Genomic DNA, 27,363 nt, shown 5'->3' on the forward strand with positions numbered 1-27,363 from the left:
ATGTCATTTCCCAAAGAGAAAGACACACAGACTTCTCAGAGTTAAAAAAAAAAAAATACCACTCATTCTTTACCACAAAATGACACTGCATAAGGTGTAATTTATAACCAAATGGCATTAAACAATTTAAAATTTTTTAAATTTAATAAACCCTACTATGAATGTGATGGCAGATATTATAGATACATCACTCTCCCAATACTTTATTGTCATACTGATTACTTAGCTTAATACAAATATCAAGAGGCCAAAACTGGCTTAAGAACAGTACCTAATTTATTCCAGAAAACCAAGAAACCAAATAAATCAGCAATCTCTCCAAAAGAAACAGTAGGTAGTTTTACTATTGTACATCAAGAAAAGTCTTCATCGAGCATCATTTGTCATTAAGCTGGGAGTACTGGTCAACACATTATATATTAAAGCTAACAGCAAGAGTTTATAATTAACTCCATTCTATTCTTTGTAATACCTAAAAATGAAAGCTAAGTGAAAAGAAACTAACTTATTAATTTATTTAGAGAGAGTGTTATCTTTGCTACTATGCTTGGTTCTGAAAAACCCAAAATTGCAAAGCTAGTCTGCTCAACTTTAATGACATTTCTTCTATAATTATTTAATATCCATGTGTCCAATCTTTCCAATTAAACTATAAACTTCTTCACAATATATTTGTTCCATAGCACCAAGCACAGTAGTTGGCTTATAACATATATTCAATACATATGTTGAATTATAGTTTTTAACTTCAGGTACCATTCATTTGACAAATAAGCATTAAATAAGGTAATGTACTACAGAAAAAAAAAAAAAGACCTGAATCACAGTTTATTTAGGATCTACTAAATGACAAGCATAATGCTCAGTTCTTTGTACAAAGTCTGACTTAATCCTGACACTACTATAAAATAAGTATTCATTCCATTTTTCAGTTGAAAAAACCATGACTTGAGAAAACCACAGTTACTCAAGATCACAGTTACATGACAGAGGAGAATTTGAATCTAGGTCAGTCTAACTCCAAAATCTTTCATCTACATATTATTCAACCAAGATGAATAAACAGAGTTTGCCCTCAAAGAGTAAACAATTTAGTACTCAAGAGAGTATGGTACAAGGTGCAAGGGGATACATGCTATGAGAAAAATAAAATGGGGATCACACACAATGGACAGACAAGATCACCATGTACAAATGGGACATTGTTGAATATATGTGGTTTTAAAAAGTCTCCAAATAATTTTATTTATCATATATAGCAAAAAGGATAATTATCATGAAGGAAAAAGAATACCATTTTGACATTTTTAGAAAGCTGGAGTAATTTCTAAAACTACATTAAAATCTCATCTACGATCAGGTAACATTTCATTTCAAAAATAAATTAAAAGCAAGAAACAAGAACTAAAATATATATAAAATCTGCATAACCCAATTAGGGCTTCAAGTGCCTCACCGACAATATTGCACGACATTAAGACTAACCTATAACAGGGGCGCCTGGGTGGCTCAGTTGGTTAAGCGACTGCCTTCGGCTCAGGTCATGGTCCCAGAGTCCTGGGATCGAGTCCCGCATCGGGCTCCCTGCTCGGCAGGGGGTCTGCTTCTCCCTCTGACCCTCCCAATCCTCCTCCCTCTCATGCTCTCTCTCTCTCAAATAAATAAATAAAATCTTTTTTTTTTTTTTTAAAGATTTTATTTATTTATTTGAGACAGAATGAGAGAGAGAGAGCACATGAGAGCGAGAAGCAGGCTCCCCGCCGAGCAGGGAGCCCGATGCGGGACTCGATCCCGGGACTCCAGGATCATGACCTGAGCCGAAGGCAGTCGCTTAACAGACTGAGCCACCCAGGTGCCCCAATAAATAAAATCTTTAAAAAAAAAAAAAAGAAAAGAGGAGCTTTCTGGAGAACTCCATATCTGCATTTAAGAGCGTAAATAAATACTGCACTTCATATAATCTAAACCAAAGACAAGAAACAGTGGTTTACTGTAAGCTGCTTCTAACTGCAAACTACATTTATATAACATAGTATGTATATATGTGGGTGTGTATGTATGGGGTGGAGTACGTGTATAATTGTTATGTTGTTAGTTCCTTATGGACTTAGGTTTATTACTGTATCACTAACGCCATAATATATGGCACACACAGAGTGCTAACTAAATGTCTGCTTATTACATGAATGAACCAACGAAAATACATGCTTCAAGAAAATGAACCAAGACAGAAGCACAAAAACAACTTAATGCATAATTTAATATCTAACAAGACAAATTCAAGATTTTTTTTTTAAAGTTACAAATCCAAAGAAAGCAAAGACATGGATGGCTCTGGTCCAAAACATAGTTTAATAGTTTATCCCTCTGGAACTGACCTAGTACTTAACGGAAATTACTGGATTATAGAGATGTCTTTTTTCATTACTTATTAAGTAATTAGTCTAAAATTTAAAATTTAAATAATCAAGTAAATCAAAAGCTCCCACCTATAACATATAAAAACACTGGCAATATAATAGAAAATGTTTTTCCTTGTGCAGTTAGGTGAACACAGTATTTGTGGGAAAACAAGAGAACTTTAGAAAATATACAGAAATGCTTGTGTTTGGAAATGCAATAAATACATTAATGAGAGCATCTGGAAATAGAAAATATCCTACCTGCAAGCAAAGTACAATGGAGTAGCTCCAGATACATTTGGCCTGTTAATATCAGCACCACTGTCTAGCAAGCACTGCACTGTCTGGAGGAAAAAGAAACAAAAAGTAAAGCCAGAGAAGTCAAACAAAGACACAATTATCACAATTTAAATAGATATGAGGAATGCTCCTGCCACTACCTGAAATTTTAAAGTAGAACAAGTAGGAACATGACAATTATGATGGCTGAACTTCTTCAATATTTTGGTTAACTCTCTAGAAACAATATATGTGGAATTATCAATGTAATATAACCTGTGTTAACCCGGGAAGGCTCTAGAAAATCGCTGACACACGTAGCTACCAAGGACTTGAAAAATGGCTAGAATAACTAAGGAACTGAATTAATTTTATTTTATAATAATTAACTTAAGTTTAAATAGCCACATATTGCTAGTAAAGTTAGCACAGCTCCTCTAGATATTTGAATTTAGAAACCAGAATTTTGCCTCTAAAAACAAAAAATAGGTACCAGAACTATCACTTTCTTAAACTCAAACATAATTATTAATCATAATTATTAAAGTTCAAAATGTTAAAAAGCTAAGAAGTCCTTTTGCTAGTACCAGTAACCAGTTTCTGGTAACTCAGTTTCTCTGATAGTCTCATTTATACACACTCTGACTCCTAAGCTCACTTCTGCAACCATCTGAGTCATATTAAGAAAAAGCAAGTTAATGTAAAATCTTAATGTAAAATCACATATTTGGTAACTAGATCTATAGAATGTGGCTCTCCTGAAAGCCTTAAAAAAAAGAAAAGAATCTCTTCTGGTTCTATTCCTTTGATCTTCATTTGGGTTTCTCCTGCAAAAAGGAAGAAAACATGTAAAAACCCAAAAGTTTTTGGAATTACACTGTTTAATATTACTTCTGGACTGAACACATATGTTCATTATTGCTGTTCTAAAACCTAATACAATGTCAGTAAAATAATAAGGCTATAAGCCCACAAGGAAGAACAGGAAAGAACACAACAGCATACAAGACAAGTCAGTAAGTTTTGGGAAAGTGGCAAGCAAGTGGAGGAATAGAAACCAACTCAGCAGATCAAAAGCAGCTGAAGTCTAAGTGCCTGCAAACGTGGATTCCAACACACCACCAAATTCTCCCTGTAGAACACACATACAAAATACAGGGATTGGAAGTACCAGGTACCTTCTAAGACAGGAATAGTTACAAAGAGCCCTAAACAGGAATATTAGTGAAAGCCTATAAAAGAAACAGCTGGACCTTACCACTGGACCCTTTATCCCCATGCCACAGAGTTAGCCACTATCTCTCCCTACAGTGTCTCAAAATAGTGAGGTTTATCATCTGGACAAAGTGAGTAGGGAGGCTCTAGACTGACAAGCAAGATACCTAGGTAAAGCAGAGATAAGGAGCCACGATGAACACAGTTAAGTGAAAACTTCCAGCCCCCACATTCCACTAGGCTCCCAGAAATCCAGTAGCCAGGCTAAACCTGAAAGGGTGGAAAAACTAAGAAATTCCCAAGTTAAAAAAAAAAGGAACTGATACTATCTAATGAATCTTTCTTTGTAGAAAATAGTCCTGAGATATTCTGTAGGAGCATATACAAAAAATTACTAATTCATAAAAAGAAAATTGAACAAAGCCAATTATTAACGTTAAGAAAAATAGTCACCCTTGGGCGCCTGGGTGGCTCAGTTGGTTGCGCGACTGCCTTCGGCTCGGGTCATGATCCTGGAGTCCTGGGATCGAGTCCCGCATTGGGCTCCCTGCTCGGTGGGGAGTCTGCTTCTCCCTCTGACCCTTCCCCCTCTCATGCTCTCTCTATCTCATTCTCTCTCTCAAATAAATGGGTAAAGTCTTAAAAAAAAAAAATAGTCACCCTAGACAGAAAATGTTATAATTCATTACTTGACTCAGCAGTAAACAATAGTTACCTAACTATATATACACCTAATCTTTTCTGTCAAAATTTACAATTTAATTTTAGAAATGGGGAAGAAGGCATGGGAAGAGGATTTAAATGAGTTAAATCCTCACTCACCAGGACAAGAAATGATTCAGCGATATCTGAAAGTTAAGAAAGAGCAACAGAAGCATATTATTTGGAAATAGATACCAGAAAGAAAACTAAAAGTGCTGAAAATTGTTGCCTGGCATTCATGACTGGACAAAAAAGGATGGTTTAAGGGACTATCGTTTATTGAAAAGATTCTGATAAAAGTGAAATATTTTAAGATATAGTATTCATGTATTACTACTTGAATTCACTTCTAACCCAAGAGGAATAGAAACACTGTTACATAAAATTTTATTATCAGCTATAGAATTCCTTTAAACTGAGGACAAGTGGTCAAGCACAGCTTTCAAATATAAGAAAAATACTATTTTATAAGACAAGGCCTACTTGAGCCTTTTGATTATGGCCTTCTCCTTTCTGAGTTTTGACCTGGAAGCTGTGTCTGCATGGCCCAAAACAAGAATGAGATGGACAGCAGCAATAATGTTCATTAGCTGTTATAGAAATTAGACAAAAAGCCGTAACTCAAAAGGCTCAGGAGAGATGAAAGCACTATATATATTGAAAACATATACTAATATGCAATTAAAACCAAGCAATTCACATAGAAGCAAAATAAATTATTACTATTAGCTTAAAGACTTTTTTTTTTAAAGTAATCTCTACACCCAACGTGGGGCTTCAACTCACAACTGCTCGATCAAGAGTTACATGTTCCACTGACTGAGCCAGCCAGTTGTCCCAGAAGCAGAAATAAATTATTAAAAAACATACTATGCATTTACAAAAATTATATAGTTGTTTAAAATACATACTGATATAATAATATGAGTAACCTTAACATGTGCCTGGACACTGTGCTAATAAATTTAATACATCCTGTGAGGAAACATATTCTCTCTACTCTTAACGTAGGAAACTGTCCAGTATCTGCCCCCCTCCCCCAACAAAAAACAACAACAAAAAACTATTCTCCTATTCCTAGATAATCTACTGGCGGGGGGCGGGGGGGGGGGGGGTCCTTCCTCCATACAGTATAAGAAACTGCTAGGAAAGATCCTTGAAAGAAAAGCACTGAAAGGGTATTTTCATATGGCTTCAAGAAACCCTTGAGAAGAAACAACACACTTTCAACAGACTTCGTGACCCTTCAAGTGATAAAACAATATTCTGAGTGGAAAACTAATGTGCAAAGCTAATGTTTGGGTCAATCTCCAAAGTCATTTAATTGAAGGCAGTGACTAACCAAGACCACCTGTGCCCAATACACTGAAAAATTACAAAGCAAGAAATCCAAGGCAGATCTATTTTATCGGCGTCAACTCGCTAAGTAACACTGATCCAAGTAAAAAGGAACAGATATTCAATATTAAAATTACAAGTAAAAATCTGAGTTGTGGTATTTCTACTTGCTAAAAGACAAAACAACAAAAACAGCATCTTTATCTTTTATTAAAAATAATTCTGATATGACTTGACAGCAATGCACGAATTACTTATCCACTAAGAAAAATAGCCAACTCACTAATCAATGACTGGTTTAAATAGGTTTTTCTATAGAAACCTGTCCACCTAAACCTATCAAAACTTTGAAGTATTATATAACATCTAGTAAAAATCATTTAATAATGATTGTTGTGTCTAAAATTACAGTAACAGAACTATTATTTGCTCACATTTCCCAGAAGTGATTAAAGGAGAATTCTAACATTAGAATAAATAAAATTACTCTGAACATAAAAATACAATCCAAAATGTTAGTCTATCTACCTTTGTGCCTCAAGGCTGAATCCAATGAAATGTTTTTGCAAAAGCTTTCAATTAAGTTTGCGTGGCTGTCCTGTAATTCTCTGGATGAAAAGCTTGAATGCTTACTAAAAGGTATCAGGAGAGCTGAATGAACATAGGTAAACACTGTTCCTTACCAAGTTTACAATTTCAGTAAAACATGCAGTCAGTTCTTTCAAAGACAGTGTATGTAATACCAATGTCAAACAATTCTTTTAAGTTTCAGGAGCTTAAATATACCCTAAGCAGGATTCAACTATCATTTTATATTGTTTGTGAAGCTTCATATTTAGCTATATAAATTTAGCAACATCTAATCCCGCTGTGTACTCTAATTTACACAAACTATGACTAAACCATTCAACAATTCACTAGGGTTTTTAAATCCAAGTTATTCTAGGAAAACAATAATCAACCATTTGTGGCAATTTAACACATTAACAAATCTTAAAGAACTAATAACAAACGAAAAAGTCACCAAAAAGTAAGTTCAGTTTATGGCCAAAATAATTGGAGTCAATTATATCCATGTAGAATAATATTAGGTTTTACCATACTTTCTAAAAATGAGATTAAAAATCAAGTAACACACTGGTCCTAGCTTACTGCACAAGACTAAATGAATTAAGGGTCCAGATAGAGTGCTCTCTGTACTTTCCTTGCAGAATCACATCATACACATTAATAATGGTGGAAGGAAGGAAGGAAGGGAAGGAGAGAGGGAGGGAGGAAGTAATAGTACCAATACTATTATTGCTCTTAAGTGTCTTCCAAAGTGTTCACAACGCTTTACTTAATTACATAAACAGTAAACAGAATATACCATAGGAGGTAGGTATGGGCAGGGGAAGAAAAATTTGCCAAAGACTATATAATAGGCCAGCTAAATAACCAAACTCTGAAGTGATTTTTAAAATCAATATCCCAAGACAAACCATAATTTTTGCTATTGTAAAGCTAGTAACAGCTGACCTAAGGAAAGTTATAAAAAATTAAATTCCTAAGGAGTTGTTATGCTCATTTCTTTCATCTGATCCTTTTTAAATAGGAACAGAGAGTAGTTTAAAATCTACTGGGGCACCTGGGTGGCTCATTTGGTTAAGCATCCAACTCTTGACTTCGACTCAGGTCATGATCTCAGGGTCATGAGATCTAGCCCCGTCTCTCAAAAATAAAAAATAAAAAAAACTCATAGTGCTATTATGTTGCAAGGACATAAAATGGTCAAAATGCATTCTCAACTACCCAAACCACTTCCTTTCAACAAGACCTTTATCGTGGTTTACCTCTAACAAAACCAACACATCTATATTAAATCATGGCAAAGATTATTCAATTTCTTAGTTACAACAAAACTGCATTTTTCTTCTAAATCTTTTGTCTTTTAAAATATAATGTAAATCTGAACAGCACTTCTTGTTACCAAAGCGAAAATAGCAGTATTCAGTTACAAATTCTACAAAGCTTTAGAGCTCTTAACCAGTTGATCAAAATCTTTTCATGCACTCCTGAGATTTACCCTAAAGTGATTAGAAAGTAAATTTAAGAGGATTTATCATATCTCTTTAATCTGAAAAGTGCTACTAATTAATACCTTTTAAAAATATTTTTTTAAGATTTTTTATTTATTTATTTGAGAGAGACAGAGAGAACACGGGCAGGGGAGGGACAGAGGGAGAAGAAAAGGGACAAGCAGACTCCCCGCTGAGCAGGGAGCCCAACTACAGGGCTTGATCCCAAGACCCTGAGATCATGACCTGAGCTGAAGTCAGATGCTTAACCGACTGAGCCACCCAAGAATCCCTCTTTAAATGGAGCTTCTTTCTCCCTTTAAAGTTTTCTATTTTATTTTGTAAAACATATATAATCAATATGCAAGCTTTTAAGCTTAAAAATAAATCTTGAAACCTATATGCACTGCTACATGTCTATATGGAACCAAGTTCTGAAGACCTTTTAATGAATTTATGCATGAACTGACTTTGAGACAATAAAAAGGCCATTTTTACTTGCAGCTAAAGTAAGTCAGTAGGATACCTGACAAAGCATTTTATACTCAGTGTTCAACTTATGGAAAGATATACAAAGAGTTAAAAAAAAATCAATAATCCCTATCCTGTAATAATTTATCATATCTATGCTCATCCAATGAGATTTGAACATGTCCCAGAAATACATAAGTAATTATAAGGCATAGGTAATATTAGCACAACTACCAACAAAGATTTTTAGGAGTATAATTCAGCCTGGAGGCTAAAAGATAGACTAATTTTTCAAGATTCCTTCCTGCATCGAGGAAGAATTAAAGATGCATACAATGATTCATAAAACACTAAACATACTCTTTATCTGTTCATGATCCTCACAGATAACTATAATTGACCAACTATAATAAAATGGAATCTCACTCACCAATACAATCAACCACAAGTCAACATGGCTTTTTGTACCCTTCCTCCTCTACTATATCTGCAAAACCTCACTCTGTGAAACTCATCATCGCAGTGAAGTCAGGCCCCCTTATAAATCTTTTGAGATTATAATTCTTCAAAGGCATCTGACTATGAGGAATTCTCCCTTACTTCACCACACCTGCTTTAGGTTGTAAAGCATATGGAGTATATTATACTCATACTAACTATTCTTCAATGACCTCAGAAGGCAATTCTAAATTTTCAATGCAGCCTGTAATGCACATGTTTTGAAATAGGGTTTTCTTAGTAATTCTTGTCTCTTCACTGGCTCAAGGCAGCTAAAATTAGTTTTCATAGATCACTTCTGATCTGAATCCCAGTTTTTTGTATAAAAATTCTTGGCCAACAGGTAGGATTTATAATCTTATATATGACACTCCACTCCTGTTATGGCAAAGTGTTTATATTAAAGTGGGTGCTTTTCTGTCCTGTAACAACTACCAGCAGGACTCATCCTCTAATGTGCAACCATTGTTTAAAAACCTGGGCCATTCAAGATTAGGACATTTCAGATCATTTTTTTTTTCACACAGAATACTTTTTAAATTAATACTGCTGACTCTCAGAAAGTAAAAACTAATGAGAAGGAAATACTACTTGAAAACATTGGGTTAGTTTTCAGATGATAAAGGACAAAAAATAAAAAATAAAAATGAACAACTAGTTTTCAGAAGAAATTCCAGGGAAGAAAAAAAAACTCTATATCCCTCCTCTTATGCAACTCATTAAACATAAGACAATGTTACTCTTGGCCTCACTATCTTAAAGAAGTGCAATACTCTAAATTATAATCACATATAAATCCATTTAAACATGTAGCATCCTACATCCTGAACCCAGATTAGGAAAAAAGTACAGAGATGAAAATCAAGATTCCAGTAGGAATTCTCAGAACACAAAGATAAGACTCAGAGAGAGTGTGTCCAAAACAATACATATTGGGCGCCTGGGTGGCTCAGTCGGTTAAGCTCTGCCTTCGGCTCAGGTTATGATCCAAGGGTACTGGGAGCGAGCCCCACATTGAGCCCTGACATCACATCGGGTTCCCTGCTCAGTGGGGAGCCTGCTTCTTCCTCTCCCTTTGCCTGCCACTCCCCCTGCTTGTGCTCTCCACTGTCAAATAAATAAATAAAATCTTTAAAAAAAATACATATTAAACACACAAATTTCTGTATCTGCCGTTATTGATGGTGATTTTTTTTGTTTTCGGCTGGTTTTTGTTGTTCTTGTTACGGTTAACAAGTAAATAAATTTCTATTAACAACAATGTTAAATGTGGGGGAAAAAAAAAACTCAAAAGTAACCAGGACAGGAAACTATAACAAGGCAGATTTTAAATTTTAAACTAACAATTTTTATATAAGGCAGCAGTCTCCTAATAAAAGAAAAACTATTAGCAACTTTTAAAGTTAAATGTTTGTACATGGAAGCAAGAGGAAAGTACTGACGTAAAACAAATGCATGATCTTAGAAATCTAAGAAAGAAAACAACCATCACTCTAGTCTTGCATCATATTCCAAGACAGCAGAAAAATATGATAATCTAAGCTGAAATATTTAAGCAATGTCCGTGCTCACTTTCTTACTACCTAATCCCAGTAACTGAGGCATAATGGTAAAAAATAAAATATAAAAAAGTTATGTGATAATAAGATTGAGAATAAGAACATTATTAGAATTACATGTGATAGACACTGAGGAGGGTAATGTGCTATGGTGAGCACTGTGAATTGTTTAAGACTGATGAAGCACAGACCTGTGCCCCTGAAACAAATAATACATCATATGTTAATTAAAAAAAAAGAAAAAAAATTACATGTGAACATACATTTAAAATTTTAGTATATTCAGCTATCAAAATCTATGAATCAGAAATAAATTTGAAATCCAAATACTTTAAACAGATTTAAAAGCACTATTTTCTATTCTTTTTATCCACAAATATATATTAATCATAAGTCCATATGATGCAAAAAATGTTTTAAGATTTTGCTACGATGCTTCATGTTCCCAATTATGCACAGTGAAAAACTTTTCATGAATTCAAAGTTTTCAAAAATAAATACATGCAACTTAAAGTCCTCATGGCTGAATTTACCGTCTTGTGACCGTTCTGGCAAGCCACATGCAGCGCTGTCTGCCCCATCGCATCCTCAACATCGACGTCACTGACGTGTTGTACAAGGTCATGGAGTAGTTCTGTCCGCCCATTCACGGCCAGCCAGTGTATCTGTACAGCCATTTAGTTACTTAACATTTGTGCAAGGAGTGTTTCATAAAAACAGCAGATAAATAACGCTATTATTTCTCAAACGTGAGTATGATATACACACTAAAGATTAAAATAAAAGCCCATATATTTTCCTATTTTTTATATGGGGAAAATATGCATCAAGATGTAGATTACACCACCATGTACTTCAAAATCAAGCATTTCATGGATCACAACAGTTAAATACCCTAGACTTAGGATCACCAAATACCCTGCTTCCTAGATGATCCTGGACTCTATGCACAGCTTGTCTCTAAAGAAAAGGTACTGGATACTTTTCCTTCCCCAGAAGTAAACATGAATAAAAAGGTAATTAACACAACAGACATCATATTCTTTACTTCTTGTATTTTCCAAATAACTCATGTATCATACATAAATAGTAATACATAGGGAGGATAAAATATTTATAACTCTACCACTCAAAGATAATCAATGTTAAAACTCTGGACTATGCTATCCATGCATTTTTCAATTGACTGTTTTCCATTAAAAACTGTATCATGAAACTTATTTTAGGATGGCAGCTTAAACACATGCATCGACTTCTATTTCTTCCCCAAACACCACTGAAATGACAATAAAGAGTACTTTCCTCAAAAGACAGACCCATTACGATAAAGATAAAAAGATACTATAATAGCAACAAGTTTTCCAAGTTAAAAGTTTTTGTCTGACTTGTCAGAACAAAAAACTGAATCCTAAACCAGTAATAGAAAAAGCCAAGGAAGGTGACTCAGATCACTAAAATCCCAAAAGGCTCAAGAATCGGTGATAAGCAACTTGCACCTCTTGAAGTAGGGATGAAAACTGGTGGATTTAGACCCTTATATCTCCAACCCTCCCCAACTCTTCCAGGCCAATAACTGCCCCTTCCCAATCAGAGAGAACACAAGAATCTTGAAAACAATCTCTAGTAAGTGACAACCGGCACAATGAAGCAAGAATATCACATTGCAAAAGGGAGACAAAGTCGTTTACATACTGAATACTGAAATCCCAAAGAATTCTCCTCGACCTAACATCGAGAATGCTAACACCCTCCTGGCAATTGTTAGAGGTTTCGCTGAGGAATCTAACCAGCTTGAGAGTAAATGCCTAAAGAAATTGGTATCGGGAAGGATCCAAAAGGCAAATGCCCAAGAACACTGAAGCCCATAGTGAATAAACCTCATTCATTCAAACGGGGCTTTCAAATAGCTTTTTCCAATTCCACCAAACATTTGACAAATGCATCTAGTTTGAAACACAAAATACAAAAAAAAAAAAAAAAAGAAAGGAAAAAAAAAAGCAGAGAAGGAACCATGAATATTCAAAGAAAAAACTTCAAAAGAAAAAGCTATATTTAATACTCTCAGAGAGGGGCGCCTGGGTGGCTCAGTCGGTTAAGCATCTGCCTTGGGCTCAGGTCATGATCCCGGGGTCCTGGGATCGAGCCCCATATCGGGCTCCCTGCTGAGCAGGGAGCCTGCTTCTCCCTCTGCCTCTGCCGCTGCCCCTGCTTGTGCTCTCTCTCTGTCAAATAAAAAAAGAAAAAAAAAAAAATACTCTCAGAGAGAAAACATACTGACTGCATCCTTCAAACAAGAACAGGCTATTATTTTTTTTTAAAAGGACAATGAAAAGCAAACAAACTCCTGGAACTTAATACTGTGACAGAGATATGCAAACTCAAAAAAGATTTAGAATATTGAGGAAGCCTTCCAAGAAGCACAAAAAGACAAAGAAATGGGAGAAACAAGAGAAAAGGTAAGAAAATTAAAAGGTTAGCCCAAGAGGTCCAATATTCAAATAACAGGAATTCAAAAAGGAGAGAACAGGCAAAACAGAAGACTGAAATCATCAAAGAAGTATTTTACGAAAATTTTTCCTGAGTTCCCATTACATGAGCTTCCAGGATAACACCTCAGCATTACCCAGCCAAATGGATATAATTAAACCAAACCTAGACCTATAATCCTAAAATTTTAGAACTCTAAAGACAAAGTAGGTTCAATAAGTTTCTAAAAAGGAAAAACACAACAGGTTTCATAAAGAGTCAAGAATCTAAATGGTGGGGCACCTGGGTGGTGCAGTCGGTTAAACATCTAACTCTTGGTTTTGGCTTGAGTCCTGATCTCAGAGTTATGAGCTCGAGCCCCACATCCCTCTCTGTGCTCAGTGAGGAGTCTGTTTAAGACTCCCTCAGGCGCCTGGGTGGCCCAGTCGGTTAAGCGGCTGCCTTCGGCTCAGGTCATGATCCCAAGGGTCCTGGGAATGAGCCCAACAGCTCCCTGCTCAGCTAGGAGACTGCTTCTCCCTCTCCCTCTGCCTGCCACTCCCCCTGCTTATGCTCTCTCCCTCTCTGTCAAATAAATAAATTTTTTTTTTTAAAAAAAGACTCTCTCGGGCACCTGGGTCGCTCAGATGGTTAAGGGTCTGCCTTCGGCTCAGGTCATGATCCCAGGGTCCTAGGATCGAGTCCCGCATCGGGCTCCCTGCTCCTTGGGAACCTGCTTCTCCCTCTGCTTCTCTCTCTGTCTCTCATGAATAAATAAATAAAATCTTTAAAAAAAAAAAAAAAAAAGACTCTGTCCCTCTTCTTCTGCCCTTCCCCCACCCCATGCAAACACTCTCTCCATCTCTCAAATAATTAAAAAAAAAAAAAAATCTAAATGGCACCAAACTTCAAAACTGAAAGCTAGAAGACAATGAAGCAACGTTTTCAAAATTCTAAGGGAAAACAATGTGCAGCCCAGAATCTTATTACCAGCTAACTCATTATTAATGATTACATAATCAGACTCAAAATTCAAGTAATGCGAAGTATAAACGAATTTACTTCCCATTAACTCTTTGTCAGTTAACTACTGGAAAATGTGCTCCAGCAAAGTGACAGAATAGTTATCTGCAAAGGCAGACACAGAATCCATATAAAAAAGAACCCAAAACAAGAGAAAGGCAAAAGAAATCTCCAGGATGATGAAGAGATATTCTAAACAAAAACTGTGAAGGAGGCCTAGAAATCACCCAAACCAGCTTAGAGAGGACAGAAGTCTCCATAAAAGACTCCTTTCAAAATTAATCAAGAAGATGAAAGACACTGAATACTTATGAGGATATTTACAAAGCTCAGATAAAGTTTCACAATGAATTAATAATAAGTACTTAGAAAAGTTTTAAAAAAAATTTAAGCTGCAATAAGACAAGAAACAAAGACCTAGAGATTAGAAAGGAAAAGATAAAATTATCTCTATTTGCAGATGACATGACCGTCTACATAGAAAACCCTAAGGAATCTATAAAAAACTCCTAGAACTAATACGTGAGTTCAGCAAGGTCACAAGAATACATGATAAATACACAAAAAAGGAATCGCATTTCTACAAACTATCAGTGAACATGCAGAAACCAAAATTAAAAACATACTACTATTCAGTATTGCTCCAAAGAAAATGAAACTTAGCTATACATATACACTTAAAACATGCACAAGATCTGTATGGTGAACAGTACAAGAGGTAAAATTTCATTTACAAAAAGAAATCAAAGACCTAAATAAATGAGGAGACATACTGTGTTTCCAGTAAAGATATCAATTCTCAAACTGATCTATATTTAATACAATCTCAGTAAATATCCCAGCAAGGTTTTTTTGTCATAGTCAAGTTTATTCTATAAATAAGTTTATTCTATCTATAAATTTCTGGCAAAGAAACCAGAATAGCTAATATAATCCTGACACAGAAAAATAAAGTGGGAGGAATTACTCAACCAGATATTAAGGCTTACTATTTAGTATATAGCTACAGTAATCCAAACTGTGGTATTGGCAAAGGGACAGTCACATAGATCCCTGAAACAGAATTAAAAACCCAGAAAAAAGTCCATATAAATATGCCCCATAGATTTTTGAGAAAGATGAAAAACCAATTTCATGCAGGAAGGATAGACTTTTCAACAACAGTGCTCGAGTAAGTGGACTTGATGAGCAAAAAAAGGGACGCCTGGGTGGCTCAGTTGGTTGAGCATCTGCCTTCAGGCTCAGGTCCCAGAGTCCTGGGATCGAGTCCTACATTAGGCTCCTTGCTCAGCAGGGAGCCTGCTTCTCCCTCTGCCTGCCGCTCCCCCTGCTTGTGTTCTCTCTGACAAATAAATAAATAAAATCTTAAAATAAAAAATGAACCTCAACTTAAGCATCACATCTTACACAAATATTAGCTCAAAATAGATCATAGATTTAGATGTAAAGTATAAAATAATAAAAATTTAGAAAAAAAATCTGAAAACATCTTCCAGATCTAGAGTTAGACAGAGTCCTTTAATTTGATACCAAAAGCATAATCCATAAAAGGAAAAACTGATATACTGGCCTTCATCAAAACTGAAAACTTTTATACAAAAGATCCTGTTAAGAATTAAAATGGCAGAGGGGCGCCTGGGTGGCTCAGTCATTAAGCGTCTGCCTTTGGCTCAGGTCATGATCCCAGGGTCCTGGGATCAAGTCCCACATCAGGCTCCCTGCTTGGCAGGAAGCCTGCTTCTCCCTCTCCCATTCCCCCTGCTTGTGTTCCCTCTCTCACTGTCTCTCTCTCTCTGTCAGATAAATAAATAAAATCTTTTAAAAAAAAAAAAGAATTAAAATGGCAGAGAACTGGGTGTTATATGCAAACAATGAATCATGGAACACTACATCAAAAACTAATGATGTAATGTATGGTGATTAACATAACACAATAAAATTTAAAAAAAAGAATTAAAATGGCAAACTAGAGATAGAAGAAAATATTTGCACATCACATACCTGATAAAGGACCCGTATCATCAGTATATAAAGCACTCTCACAGCTCAAGAGTTAAAAGTAATCCAATTAAAAAATGAGCAAATGACATGAATCAACCTTTCACATAGAAAGATATACAGATAGCAAAATTACTCAAAGAATACAAAAATACTAATTCAAAGGGATACATGCACCCCAATGTTTATAGCAGCATTATCTACAATAGCCAAACTATGGAAACAGCCCAAGTGTCCATCAACTGATGAATGGATAAAGATGTGATATATATACATAAGAGAATATTACTCAGCCATAAAAAAAAGAATGAAATCTTGCCATCTGCAGTAACACAGATGGAGCTAGACAGTATAATGCTAAGTGAAATAAGTCAGTCAGAGAAAGACAAATACTATATGATTTCACTCATATGAGGAATTTAAGAAACAAAAAAAAAAAAGAGAGGGGAAAGGAGGGGGGGGAAGGCAAAACAAGAAACAGATTCAGAAACTGACAGCTACCAGAGGGGAGGTGGGTAAGGGGATGAGTTAAACAGGTGATAGGGATTAAGGAGTACACTTACTGTAATGAGCACTGAATCACTATATTGTACACCTGAAACTAATATAACACTGTAGCTTAACTAACTGGAATTTAAATAAAAACTTTAAAAAAGAAAAAAAAAGATACACAGATAGCAAAAAAGCACATGAAAAGATGTCAATTAGGCAAATGCAAATTAAAACCACAATGAGATAGCAACTACACACGTATTATGGCTAAAATAAAAAACAGTAACAACATCAAATGCTGGTGAGGATGCTGAAAAACTAGATGACTCATATATTGCTGCTCAGAGTATAAAATGTTGCAGGCACTCTGGAAAAGTTAGGTAGTACATTTTAAAACTAAACATGAAACTACGATACAACCCAGCAATTTCATTCTTGGGCATTTATTCTAGAGAAATGAAAAGTTTTACATCCACACAAAAACCTGTACACTGTTTACATTTATAGCAGCTTTATTCAAGATAGCCCCAAACAGGAAATGACCCAGATGTCCTTCAACAGGTAAATGGTTAAACCAACAATGGTACCTCTACACCAAGGAATACCAGTCAGCAATATAAAGGAACAAACTATTGATACATACAGTAACCTACGTCAATCTCCATGGAATATGATGAATGTACAAAAGCCAATCCTAAAAGGTTCCATACAATATAATTCAATTTATATAACATTCTTAAAAAGACATAATCTTAGAAATGGAGAAGAGATTAGTGGTTGCCAAGGGTTAGGCATGGGGTGAAGGGGAGGAAAGGTGTGGTTATAAAAGAACAACACAAAACATCTTTGTAGAGTTGGAAATGTTCAGAATATTGACTATAGTAGTGGACACATGGACCTATACAGGTAATAAAACTGTATAGAACTTACTATACATAGACTCACACAGATAAAACTGGGTACAAATAAACACGTAACACTGGGGCAATTGGAACAAGACAAATTATATCAGTATAAATATCCTGGCCATGATATTATACTATCGTTTTGTAAAATGTGACCATTGAGGGAAACTGGGCAATATATAGAGGGCATTCCTCTGTATTATTTCTTACCGGTACATATGAATGTAAAATTATCTCAATTTTTTTAGAATGCCATTATTAACTACATGAAAATCAAAATGCTATGTAATAAAGTAACTATAGCAAACTATTTGGCCTAACTATGAACAGTATGTATATAATTTTTTAAAAATCAAAATACTGAAAAATGATCTAATTAAAATTACAACTATATTGGAAAGGTGTGAGGGAAATGTGATTGTACATGATGGGATAAGGGGAGGTGGGGCTGAAAAAGAGAGCAAATAACCTTATCTTCCATAAAGTCAATTGGTGATGCCTAAAACTGAAAAATCAAAAAATAGCAATACTAGCATGTTATTTAGATGTAAGGAAACAGTATTTTTACATCTATTAAAATAGTTGAGAAGAGCTAACTACAGTTACAAGTTTATAGAGCCTGAGGAAGAAAGTCAAGAGAATATGTCCTTTTTGTGGGGTGGGATCACAATACAGATGTGTATTTATTTGAGGTATAATGTCATACAGTTCAAATGCCATACAATCCATCTATTTAAAATATACACCTTAGCGGTTTTGGTATATTCACAGTTGCGCATTCATCACCATAATCAATTTTAGAACATTTTCATTTCCCCAAAAAGAAACCCACTACCATTAGCAGTCACTGCCTATTTCCTCCCTTGTCCTGATACAGATAGGTAAGATACATGTCTCACCCTGATTAAGTCAACATTGCCTGCAGTATTTTTTTACTAATGTTCTTTTCTTTGTTCTTGTAGATCTCTGTTAGAGGCAATGAATTCTCTGACAGTTGTTGGGGGATGATATAGGCGGCATCGCCAACCAAATATTCCATCACTCCCACCTCTTCACTTTTATAATTTTGCTGAGTTCAGAACAAACCGAGTTAAGTCTAATGACCTTACCCCTAAAAGCAATATGTATAAGGCAGGGAAAAGTCTACGAAATCCTACCATGATTTTATGGTTTATGGTACTGAATGACAGCCTTTGCCGACACCAATACTTTGAATTGTTCTTTTGCTTGTCACTATCCCCAGGCCATCCTAGACAATGTGCCTTAGTAATACTCAGGATGGATAAGCATAAAATGTACTTCATTCAAAAAGCAGCAGAAGAGGGGCGCCTGGGTGGCTCAGTGGGTTGGGTGTCTGCCTTCGGCTCAGGTCATGATCCCAGGGTCCTGCGATCAAGTTCTGCATTGGGCTCCCTGCTCTGTGGGGAGCCTGCTTACCCTTCTCACTCTGCCTGCCACTCCCCCTGCTTGTGCTCGTGCTATCAAATAAATTTTTAAAATCTTTAAAAAAAAAAAAAAAAGCAGTGGGAGAGGGCACCTGGGTGGCTCAGTCGGTTAAGCTCAGGTTGTGATCCCAGGGTCCTGGGAACAAACACCATGTCGGGCTCCCTGCCCAGCAGAAAGCCTTCTTCTCCCTCTCTCTCTGCCGCTCCCCCTGCTTGTGCTTTCTCACTCTCTCTCCCCCTATCAAATAAATAAATAAAATCTTTAAAAAAAAAAAGTGGTGGGAGAGCGATTTTGAAGGTGAATGTGGGAAGGGTAGGCTCTCTACTGCAGGATGTTCTTGAGCACATCATCTTGGGGGAAAAAAGCACATCTAGAAGCTAAAGACCTGGAAAGTGATCCCTGTAACTATCCATGCCAAAAACCTTTGGAAAGTCTCCATGAACCCCTGGGGTACCTGAACACCAGTTAAGCTCACCACTCTAATGTAGCATGCCTTCTTTCACCTCCAAGCATTCACGAATCTATTCCGTAGAGCCAGAACTCTCTTCCCGCCCCCCCCAGCCCCACAACCACCACTTTAACCAGTCTAACTTTTGTTTGTCCTGGCCTCAGCTCATGTGATATGTCCCTGGGATGCCTCTTCTAATGCCTTAAGTGAGGATGGGTCCCCTGCCAGACTTCCATAGCATCTCCTTCTCCTATGTTGACATTCATTACACTGTGTTACCACTGCCTGTTAACTTTCCAGTCTTCCTGTAAGGAAAAATAAGATAAAAACATGGAGGGAGGCAAATCATAAAAGACTCTTAACTACAGAGAACAAACTAGGGGGGGTGGGTGAGGGGACATGCTAAATGGGCTTTAAGGAGAGCACTTGTGATGAGCACTGGATGTTGTATGTAAGTGATGAATCACTAAATTCTACTCCTGAAACCAACACTGCACTAAATGTTAACTAACTTGAACTTTAATAAGAACTTGAAAGAAAAAAAAACTTCCCTGTCTTCCTTATACGTTTGGGGACAACAAGGACCATATTCATGGCTCTATCCCACAATAGCAAAGTGCCTAGCCCATAGTAGGTATTCAAGAAATTCCTGTTGAAACAACAAATGAAGAAATATGAGGAGTCCTTTGTGAGGATAACCAGCCTAGAAAGCATGCACTCAACAGTTCTCTCTTTTTGTAAGAAAAATCCTGGGGCTCTTGGCTCCTCATTGAAAGTTTCTTCCAAGTCAGGAGCCATTGGCTTTACTGTCCCACATGTTTGGTGGCAACTATTCAGTTCTGCAGCAACACGTTTTCACCATCCCAGCTTCCTTCAGCTGATCGGGTCAATGGGCCCAGCTGTTGAATTAACTCCATCATGGTGGTCTGGGACTAGGAAGAATCATGTTGGTGGCCAGAATAGTTTCCAAGAGGAGGCAGCACACTATACCATTCAGGCCATAGGAGAAAACACCAAGGTTGGTCCCAGGCAGAAAGAGTGCAGAAACTATTTTTCTACAGTAAGCTTTGTAGAATCATTTGACTCTTTAAATAGATGCATTAATAATATTTTAGGTAAAAAACTTTTCTACTCTACTTCTCCTAAAGTTCAGGAGTGAAAGTGAGAAGTTAGCAGATAAAAATTTATGTGATTAGATTATGTTAATATTGAACATCTTATCTTGCCTATACTAGATAGTGTCCTAAAGATAGGTCTATGTTAGTTCCATAATTTTATAATCCTCAGTAGTAGGTAGCATATCACTAAGCATCTTGTAAATATTCATTCTACAGCTTTTCTTTACAGAACAGATGGCATTATGTTGTTAATATATTAAAAAATCAGGGCGACTCGTGGCTCAGCTGGTTAAGCATCTGCTTTCGGCTCAGGTCATGATCCCAGGGTCCTGGGACCAAGCCCCGCATCGGGCTCCCTGCTCAATGGGGAGCCTGTTTCTCCCTCTCTCTCTGCACCCCGGCTCGTACTCTCTCTCATTCTCTATCTCAAAAAAAATAAATAAAATCTTAATACACACACACACACATATATATAAAACAAAATCTAGATTATCACAAGAATTGTGGGTTCCATATTAATAATGATTGAGCTTATTCTTTATCTTAAATAAGTCATTCACAGAGAACAAAGCAAATCTTAGGGAAGCTGTTTTTTTATGCCCAGTATCCCCACCTTCATTTTAGTCAGAAAGCCTTGAAAACTGGCATGGTATGTAAATAATATTCTTTATCCACAAATTAAAAGATTCAGAATCTACAAATACTACCAAGAAAGGTAAAAAAAAAAAATTTTTTTTTTCAAACCAAGAAACAGGCTCTTAACTACAGAGAACAAACTAATGATTACCAGAGGGGAGGTGGGCGGGGGGGGATGGGTGAAGTAGGTGTAGGGGATTAAGAGTACACTTATCATGATGGACACTTAATAACGTATAGAATTGTGGAATTACTATAGTGTACACTTGAAACTAATAGAATACTGTATGTTAACTATACTGGAATTAGAATTAAAAACTTAATAAAAAATTATTTCAACTTTATTGAGGTATAATTGACAAAATTGTAGGATATTTAAAGGATACAACATATTGATTTGATAGGCATCATGAAAGGATTCTCAACATCCACTTAATTCATACATGCGTAACCTCACATACAGGAAGGTAAAATTTAATATATAAAATTTAACATCCACAGGGCGCCTGGGTGGCTCAGTCGTTAAGCATCTGTCTTCGGCTCAGGACATGATCCCAGGGTCCTGGGATGAAGGCCCGCATCGGGCTCCCTGCTTGGCAGGAAGCCTGCTTCTCCCTCTCCCACTCCCCCTGCTTGTGTTCCTGCTCTCGCTATCTCTGTCAAATAAATAAATAAAATCTTAAAAAAAAAAAAATTTAACATCTTCTGTCACAACTTCAAAATAATTTCTCAATAATCACATAATTCTATTTTATATCTACTTCTAAAATGAATAAAGCTCCATTAAATAATGATAATGATTAATATTTTTAGATTTCATGTATAGAACTCTTGAATCACTATTTTGTACATCTGAAACTAATATAACACTGTATATTAACTATACTGGAATTAAAATAAAAATAAATTTTTAAAAAATTTTTGGATTTCAACAATCTTTTCAGAAATATCCCACACTACCTCCAAATAACATCTACATGGATCAAAAATATATTAACTTATTTTTAAAAAGAAAGTGACACAGCAAAATGGATAAAAATACTAGTTTAGGTAAGATATAACAAGTCTGAAAGATATAGACCAAAATATTAACAGTGATTATCTCTGAGTGCAGAGGATATAGTGAGTGATCATTCCATTCATTACCTTTTTCCTTTCTACCTAGCCATCCAATTTTTCTGAAATGTACATATTAAAATAATTTTAAAGGACATAATAAAAAATAGCTCTCCTATAATGAACTCATAACATGCTCCTAAAAAATCACCTGAAAGTCAGTGACAAAAGCTAGAGGAAAAAGGCTTCAAAATAAATGAAAGGTCACAAACAAAAAGGAGAAAGGAGAAACATAGTGAACCCATAACTTCTCTTAATAAATACAGTAGAGAACTATGTCTCAAATCTTTCTACAGAAGTAACCTGCAGAAACATTTGTACTGCACTTTGCATTACTATCACCTTCAATATTATTTTCTAAAAAGTATTTTAAAGCTCTCACATAAATTCTTAGCACTTACTGCTGTAAGGCCTTCATTATTACAAATGTTGACATCAGCACTGTATTCTAATAATTTACTCATGCACTTCTTCTGCCTGAAAAGAAAAAAGAGACAGAGATAACTGGTACAAGAAAAATAAGCCAATGACAATTATTTTACTGAAATATTGACAACACTCAATACTAGTTGATGGCAAGTATCAATCTATAGGTTTTTAAACAAATGTTTTAACATCTGAAATAAAATGAAAAAACTGTGACATATAAAAAATATGTAACAGTGTATATGTAATAGCGTATTATATACCATATGTTACATATACAGTATTAACATATGGATATACTACATTTGTAGTACTATATATGCTATATACAAAATAGATAGTATATAATAGAGTATATATGTTTATGTGTTACCATTCACTCAATTAGATCATAAATTTCTCAAGCCATGGGGCACCTGGGTGGCTCAGTCGTTAAGCGTCTGCCTTTGGCTCAGGTCATAATCCCAGGGTTCTGGGATCGAGCCCCGCATCAGGCTCCTTGCTCCGTCGGAAGCCTGCTTCTCCCTCTCCCCCTCCCCCCTGCTTGTGTTCCCTCTCTCGCTGTCTCTGTCAAATAAATAAATAAAATCTTAAAAAAAAAAAAAATTTCTCATGCCATGAATTGTATACTTCTTTAATAAACTCAGTATTAAGCATAGCTAGGTGCTCTCAATGAACTCAGTAAAACTTTATTGACTGATTATTAATTATTCAATCCTTTAAGTTAATAGCTAAAATTTTTATTAACTGAAAAGATCTTTTTAAAAGGGAACAAATTACTTTTCTAGCTTTGCTTTTTGTATCTGAAATGAAATTAAATGTAATTTAAAATCAGCATTATAGTCAAAGAAAAGAAAGAAAAAGTTCTGAGAAACTTGTAAGTTCAACATTTATAAAGCTTATCTAATAAACTGTTCTGAAAACCATAGGAAATAAATCTTCAACAATCCTGAGACAACAGACCAGACAGCCCTATTAAAATGAATACATTGTTCAAAATATGTGTATGTGTGCCTATACCCATATTGCTGGATTTCTAAAACATCTTCAAGAGCCTCTTAGACCATTTGCCTATTGCCAAAACAAACACTTAGGTGGAAATGGGCCAGGGAAATAGTCCCAAGGAGGTGTTTAGAGGGAGCTGCTGAAGGAAAGCAAAAATCCATAATGCTTCCCAAACCAAAAATGAACTGTAAAAGACAGACAGCAGTATGAGAAATGTATCCTTTTTTTCTCATTTAACAATCATTATTGATATTTTATAGAATCTCAGGATGTCAAAACAATCCACTAAATGAGCACTTATTTTGCCAAGAATTAGAGCTAAAATATTAATTAACACATGGGCTCTGCCCTTTATGAGGTCACAACCTAGCCCAAAATATAAAGAAAAAAATCGTGTTTCAAATCTGACCAACATGCAACCTAAGAATACACAACAATTCTGAAGTCTTTTATTTTTTTTTAACAATCTCATATAATCATGAGCAACACTGGATCCTCCTGTACAGGAAGCAACTATTTTCCTGCCCAGATATTGCAACAATTACGGGAAGCTTATGGTAACCCAAATGACACAGGGGCAAATCATCCTAGTGCTCTGTGGTAGCTCAATGGGTCTTCTACTGGGAAGGAGGGCAATTCAGTACCAGCGCACCCAGTACTACCAGTTAATGAGAGGAATGATAAAGCAGGCCAGGAGAATTCTACTACTCATCTAACGGTAACTGAGGGAGCAAAACAAAAAACAAACTCCCAAACACGGATGGACAAGCAAAAGGGGCATAAGTCCCCTGTGACTTCCGCTTCAGCCTAGACAAATTTGAACTCATAAAGAAATTATAATAAAAAGCTATTTCTGAAAATATCAGAAGCTACAAGGAGTAACATGTACTCAAGCCACTCAGTAAACATTTATGGAGCCACTCTAAGTTGTACAAGGCACCCAGTAACAAAAACTAGAATAGTCAAGTATTGAATATCACAATCTTTATAGAAACAGAAAGGTATCCAAATTAGATGTTATGTTAAGGTTACAAACTCTTCTTATTCCTTCTCTCCTCACTGACTTGCCATGTAAATCAAGCGATTTCTTGGAGACATTAAGTCTCCAACTTAAATGTTCTCACACCTCCACCCAAAAAAAGATAAATATGTAAGGTGATAGTAGTGATGGATGTGTTTACTAACTAAATGAAAGGAATCCTTTCACAATGTAGATGTCTATCAAATCTTAATGATGTACACTTTAAAAATCTTACAATTTTGTTGGTTATAGCTCAACAAAACTAGAAAAAAAAAAGTAATGATCTCCTAAATGACTTAAGTCTCTGACTACAATGGCAATAGACATTTTATCCCCACTGTGCACCAATCTCTCCTTTCACTTACAGTCGTTGATCTAGAGTACTGAGCTTTTTTTCTACGTGTAACTTTTTGAAAGAGATTTGTCACTAGCTTACCAACCCTTGGGATAACGTATCTAGATCTGAGATCAATTCAGCAAGGAATGAATTCAACAAGATCTATGACCTTGGGTGTGACACCCTACAAACATCACCAGTGTGGCTATTATAAAAATAGTTGTTTAATTAGCACATTGTTACCTTGTTACCTATCAGAACAGTGGACAACTGGTTCACATGCTAAATCAAGAACTGGATCAGACCAAACAGGGTCAAAGGAGTATGCCTTTTCCCTGTCCAACCTAGATATCACTATGGTTCTTTTATTTTTGGTTCCACTTTAATCCTTGTATGCAAAAATTTGGTCTCAGAATGATGCAGTACACAATTTTAGCCCCATATCTCAGTCAGGCATCTCCCTCAACTACCTAGAATCTCAGGTCAAAACAAGAAACAAAAATATTTTCAAGAGTAATCAAAAGAAGAGGGGCAGACGGGTGGCTCCATCAGTTAAGCTTCTGTCATCGACTCAAGTCATGATCCTGGGGTCTTGGGACTGAGCCCTGCAGCAGGCTCCCTGTGCGTTAGGGAGTCTGCTTCTCCCTCTCCCTCTGCCCCTCTCTCCCCGCCACTCATGCTCTCTCTCTCAAATAAATAAAATCTTTAAAAAAAAAAAAAAGTAAACAAAAAAAAGAGACATAGGAATATACCTTTTTTTTGAGAGACAGGGGGAAGGAGAGATAGGGTAGGAGCAAAGGGAGAGGGAGAGAGCGAATCTTAAGCAGGTTCCATGTCCAGCACAGAGCCCAAAAGCGGTCTCATGACCCTGAGACCATGACCTGAGCCGAAATCAAAGAGTTTGAAGCTTAACTGACTGAGCCAACCAGGTGCCCTAGGAATATACTTTTATATATTTGAAACATGTTTATAAATATAAGTTCTTCAAGCCCTGAGTCAAAAACTACTTTTTTCATTTTAAACATAATTCCAGCCATTTGGTATGGTTTCTCAGTCCAACAGAATTTTTTTTAAAGATTTACTTATTTTAGAGAGAGAGCACACACACATACACACTCCCGCACAAGAGAGGGGGGAGGGGGAGATGGGGGGGGAGGGACAGAGAGAGAGAGAGAGAGAGAATCTCAAGCAAACTCCCTGCTGAGTGTGGAGCCCAATGTGGGGCTCGATCCCAGGCCTCTGAGATCATGATCTAAGCCGAAATCAAGAGTCGGACGCTTAACCGATTGAGCCTAGGTACCCAGGCACCCCTCAGTCCAACAGAATTTTAAGACATAAAAAAACAGGGGCGCCTGGGTGGCTCAGTTGGTTAAGCATCTGCCTTTGGCTCAAGTCATGATCCCGGAGTCCTGGGATCAAGCCCCGTGCTGGGCTCCCTGCTTGGTGGGAGGCCTGCTTCTCCCTTTCCCTCTGCTTGTGTGCTCTCTCTCTCTGTCACGTAACTGAATAAAATCTTAAAAAAAAAAAAATAGTAAAAAATAGTAGTAAGTAGAGGCAGACACAGAGATGTGATATCTGAAATTCTCAACAAAAAAGTGAGAAAGAAAGCCATAAAAAAGTATAGTTGGGTTTAAAATACCACACAATGGAGCACCTGGGAGGCTCAGTTGGTTACGTGTCTGATTCTTGGTTTCGACTCAGGTCATGAACTCAGGGTCCTGAGATGGAGCCCCATGCTCAGCAGGGAGTCTGTCTGATATTCTCTCCCTCTGCCTTTACTCTATCTCTCAAGCATCTCTCTTTCTCTCTCTCAAATAAATAAAACTTTAAAAAAGTAAATAGAGCTTTTTTATATTACATATATTATATAAAAGTGTATGTATATATATATATATATATATATATATATATATAATATAAAAGTAAAATAAACCAGCATAGAATAACATAAAGATGTTCATAATGAAGACCAGAGTTATCAGGAAAAAGCAAAAATATATTTACATTTTAGAAACACTATTATAAGGGGAAAAATTATTTAATAAAAAATTTCAAAAGGAAGGGTAGTAAATACATTATTTATTTAGAAAACTTTTTGTCATAATTAAAAGGAAAGGTAAGTTTTGGTACTGAAAGGAGTAAGTTACCCTAATTTAGAAAGTTTACTACAGTATAGCCCATTCTCAAAAAGATATAAATAAGCTGGGTATAATATATTTACTCCGTCTTTAATTCCATTAATAAAATTAACTGAACAAGTGATTTGGAAAATAAGGTATGGAAATAGATGTGAAAAAGAATGAGCAGGAAAAAGGACACCAAAACAAAGAGGGTGACAATGATGCTTTTTAGAAAATAAAATATCATTATAATACAAGTAAAAATGAACTTAAGTATATTTTCAA

At 36.0% G+C, this 27,363-nt stretch overlaps 1 protein-coding gene across 6 annotated transcripts in view; it reads right to left on the reverse strand.

Moving 5' to 3' along the window:
- HACE1 (HECT domain and ankyrin repeat containing E3 ubiquitin protein ligase 1) overlaps positions 1–27,363 on the reverse strand; it is a 98,646-nt gene that overhangs the window by 62,505 nt on the left and 8,778 nt on the right. For 4 of the 6 annotated variants that reach the window (XM_034991670.1, XM_034991674.1, XM_034991672.1 and 1 more), the window contains 3 exons: positions 22,571–22,646; positions 11,055–11,186; positions 2,664–2,746 (listed from right to left, as the gene is read on the reverse strand). In XM_034991670.1, coding sequence (XP_034847561.1) covers positions 2,664–2,746; positions 11,055–11,186; positions 22,571–22,646 — 291 coding nt within the window. Of the gene's footprint in view, positions 1–2,663; positions 2,747–11,054; positions 11,187–22,570; positions 22,647–27,363 lie in introns of those variants that run through there. The other 2 variants (XM_034991673.1, XM_034991675.1) reach the window with 2 other exon arrangements.

Source organism: Mirounga leonina, unplaced genomic scaffold (genome assembly GCF_011800145.1).
Source record: "Mirounga leonina isolate KUSES-001 unplaced genomic scaffold, KU_Mleo_1.0 Mir_53, whole genome shotgun sequence".
In the NCBI taxonomy this organism is placed as follows: domain Eukaryota; kingdom Metazoa; phylum Chordata; class Mammalia; order Carnivora; family Phocidae; genus Mirounga; species Mirounga leonina.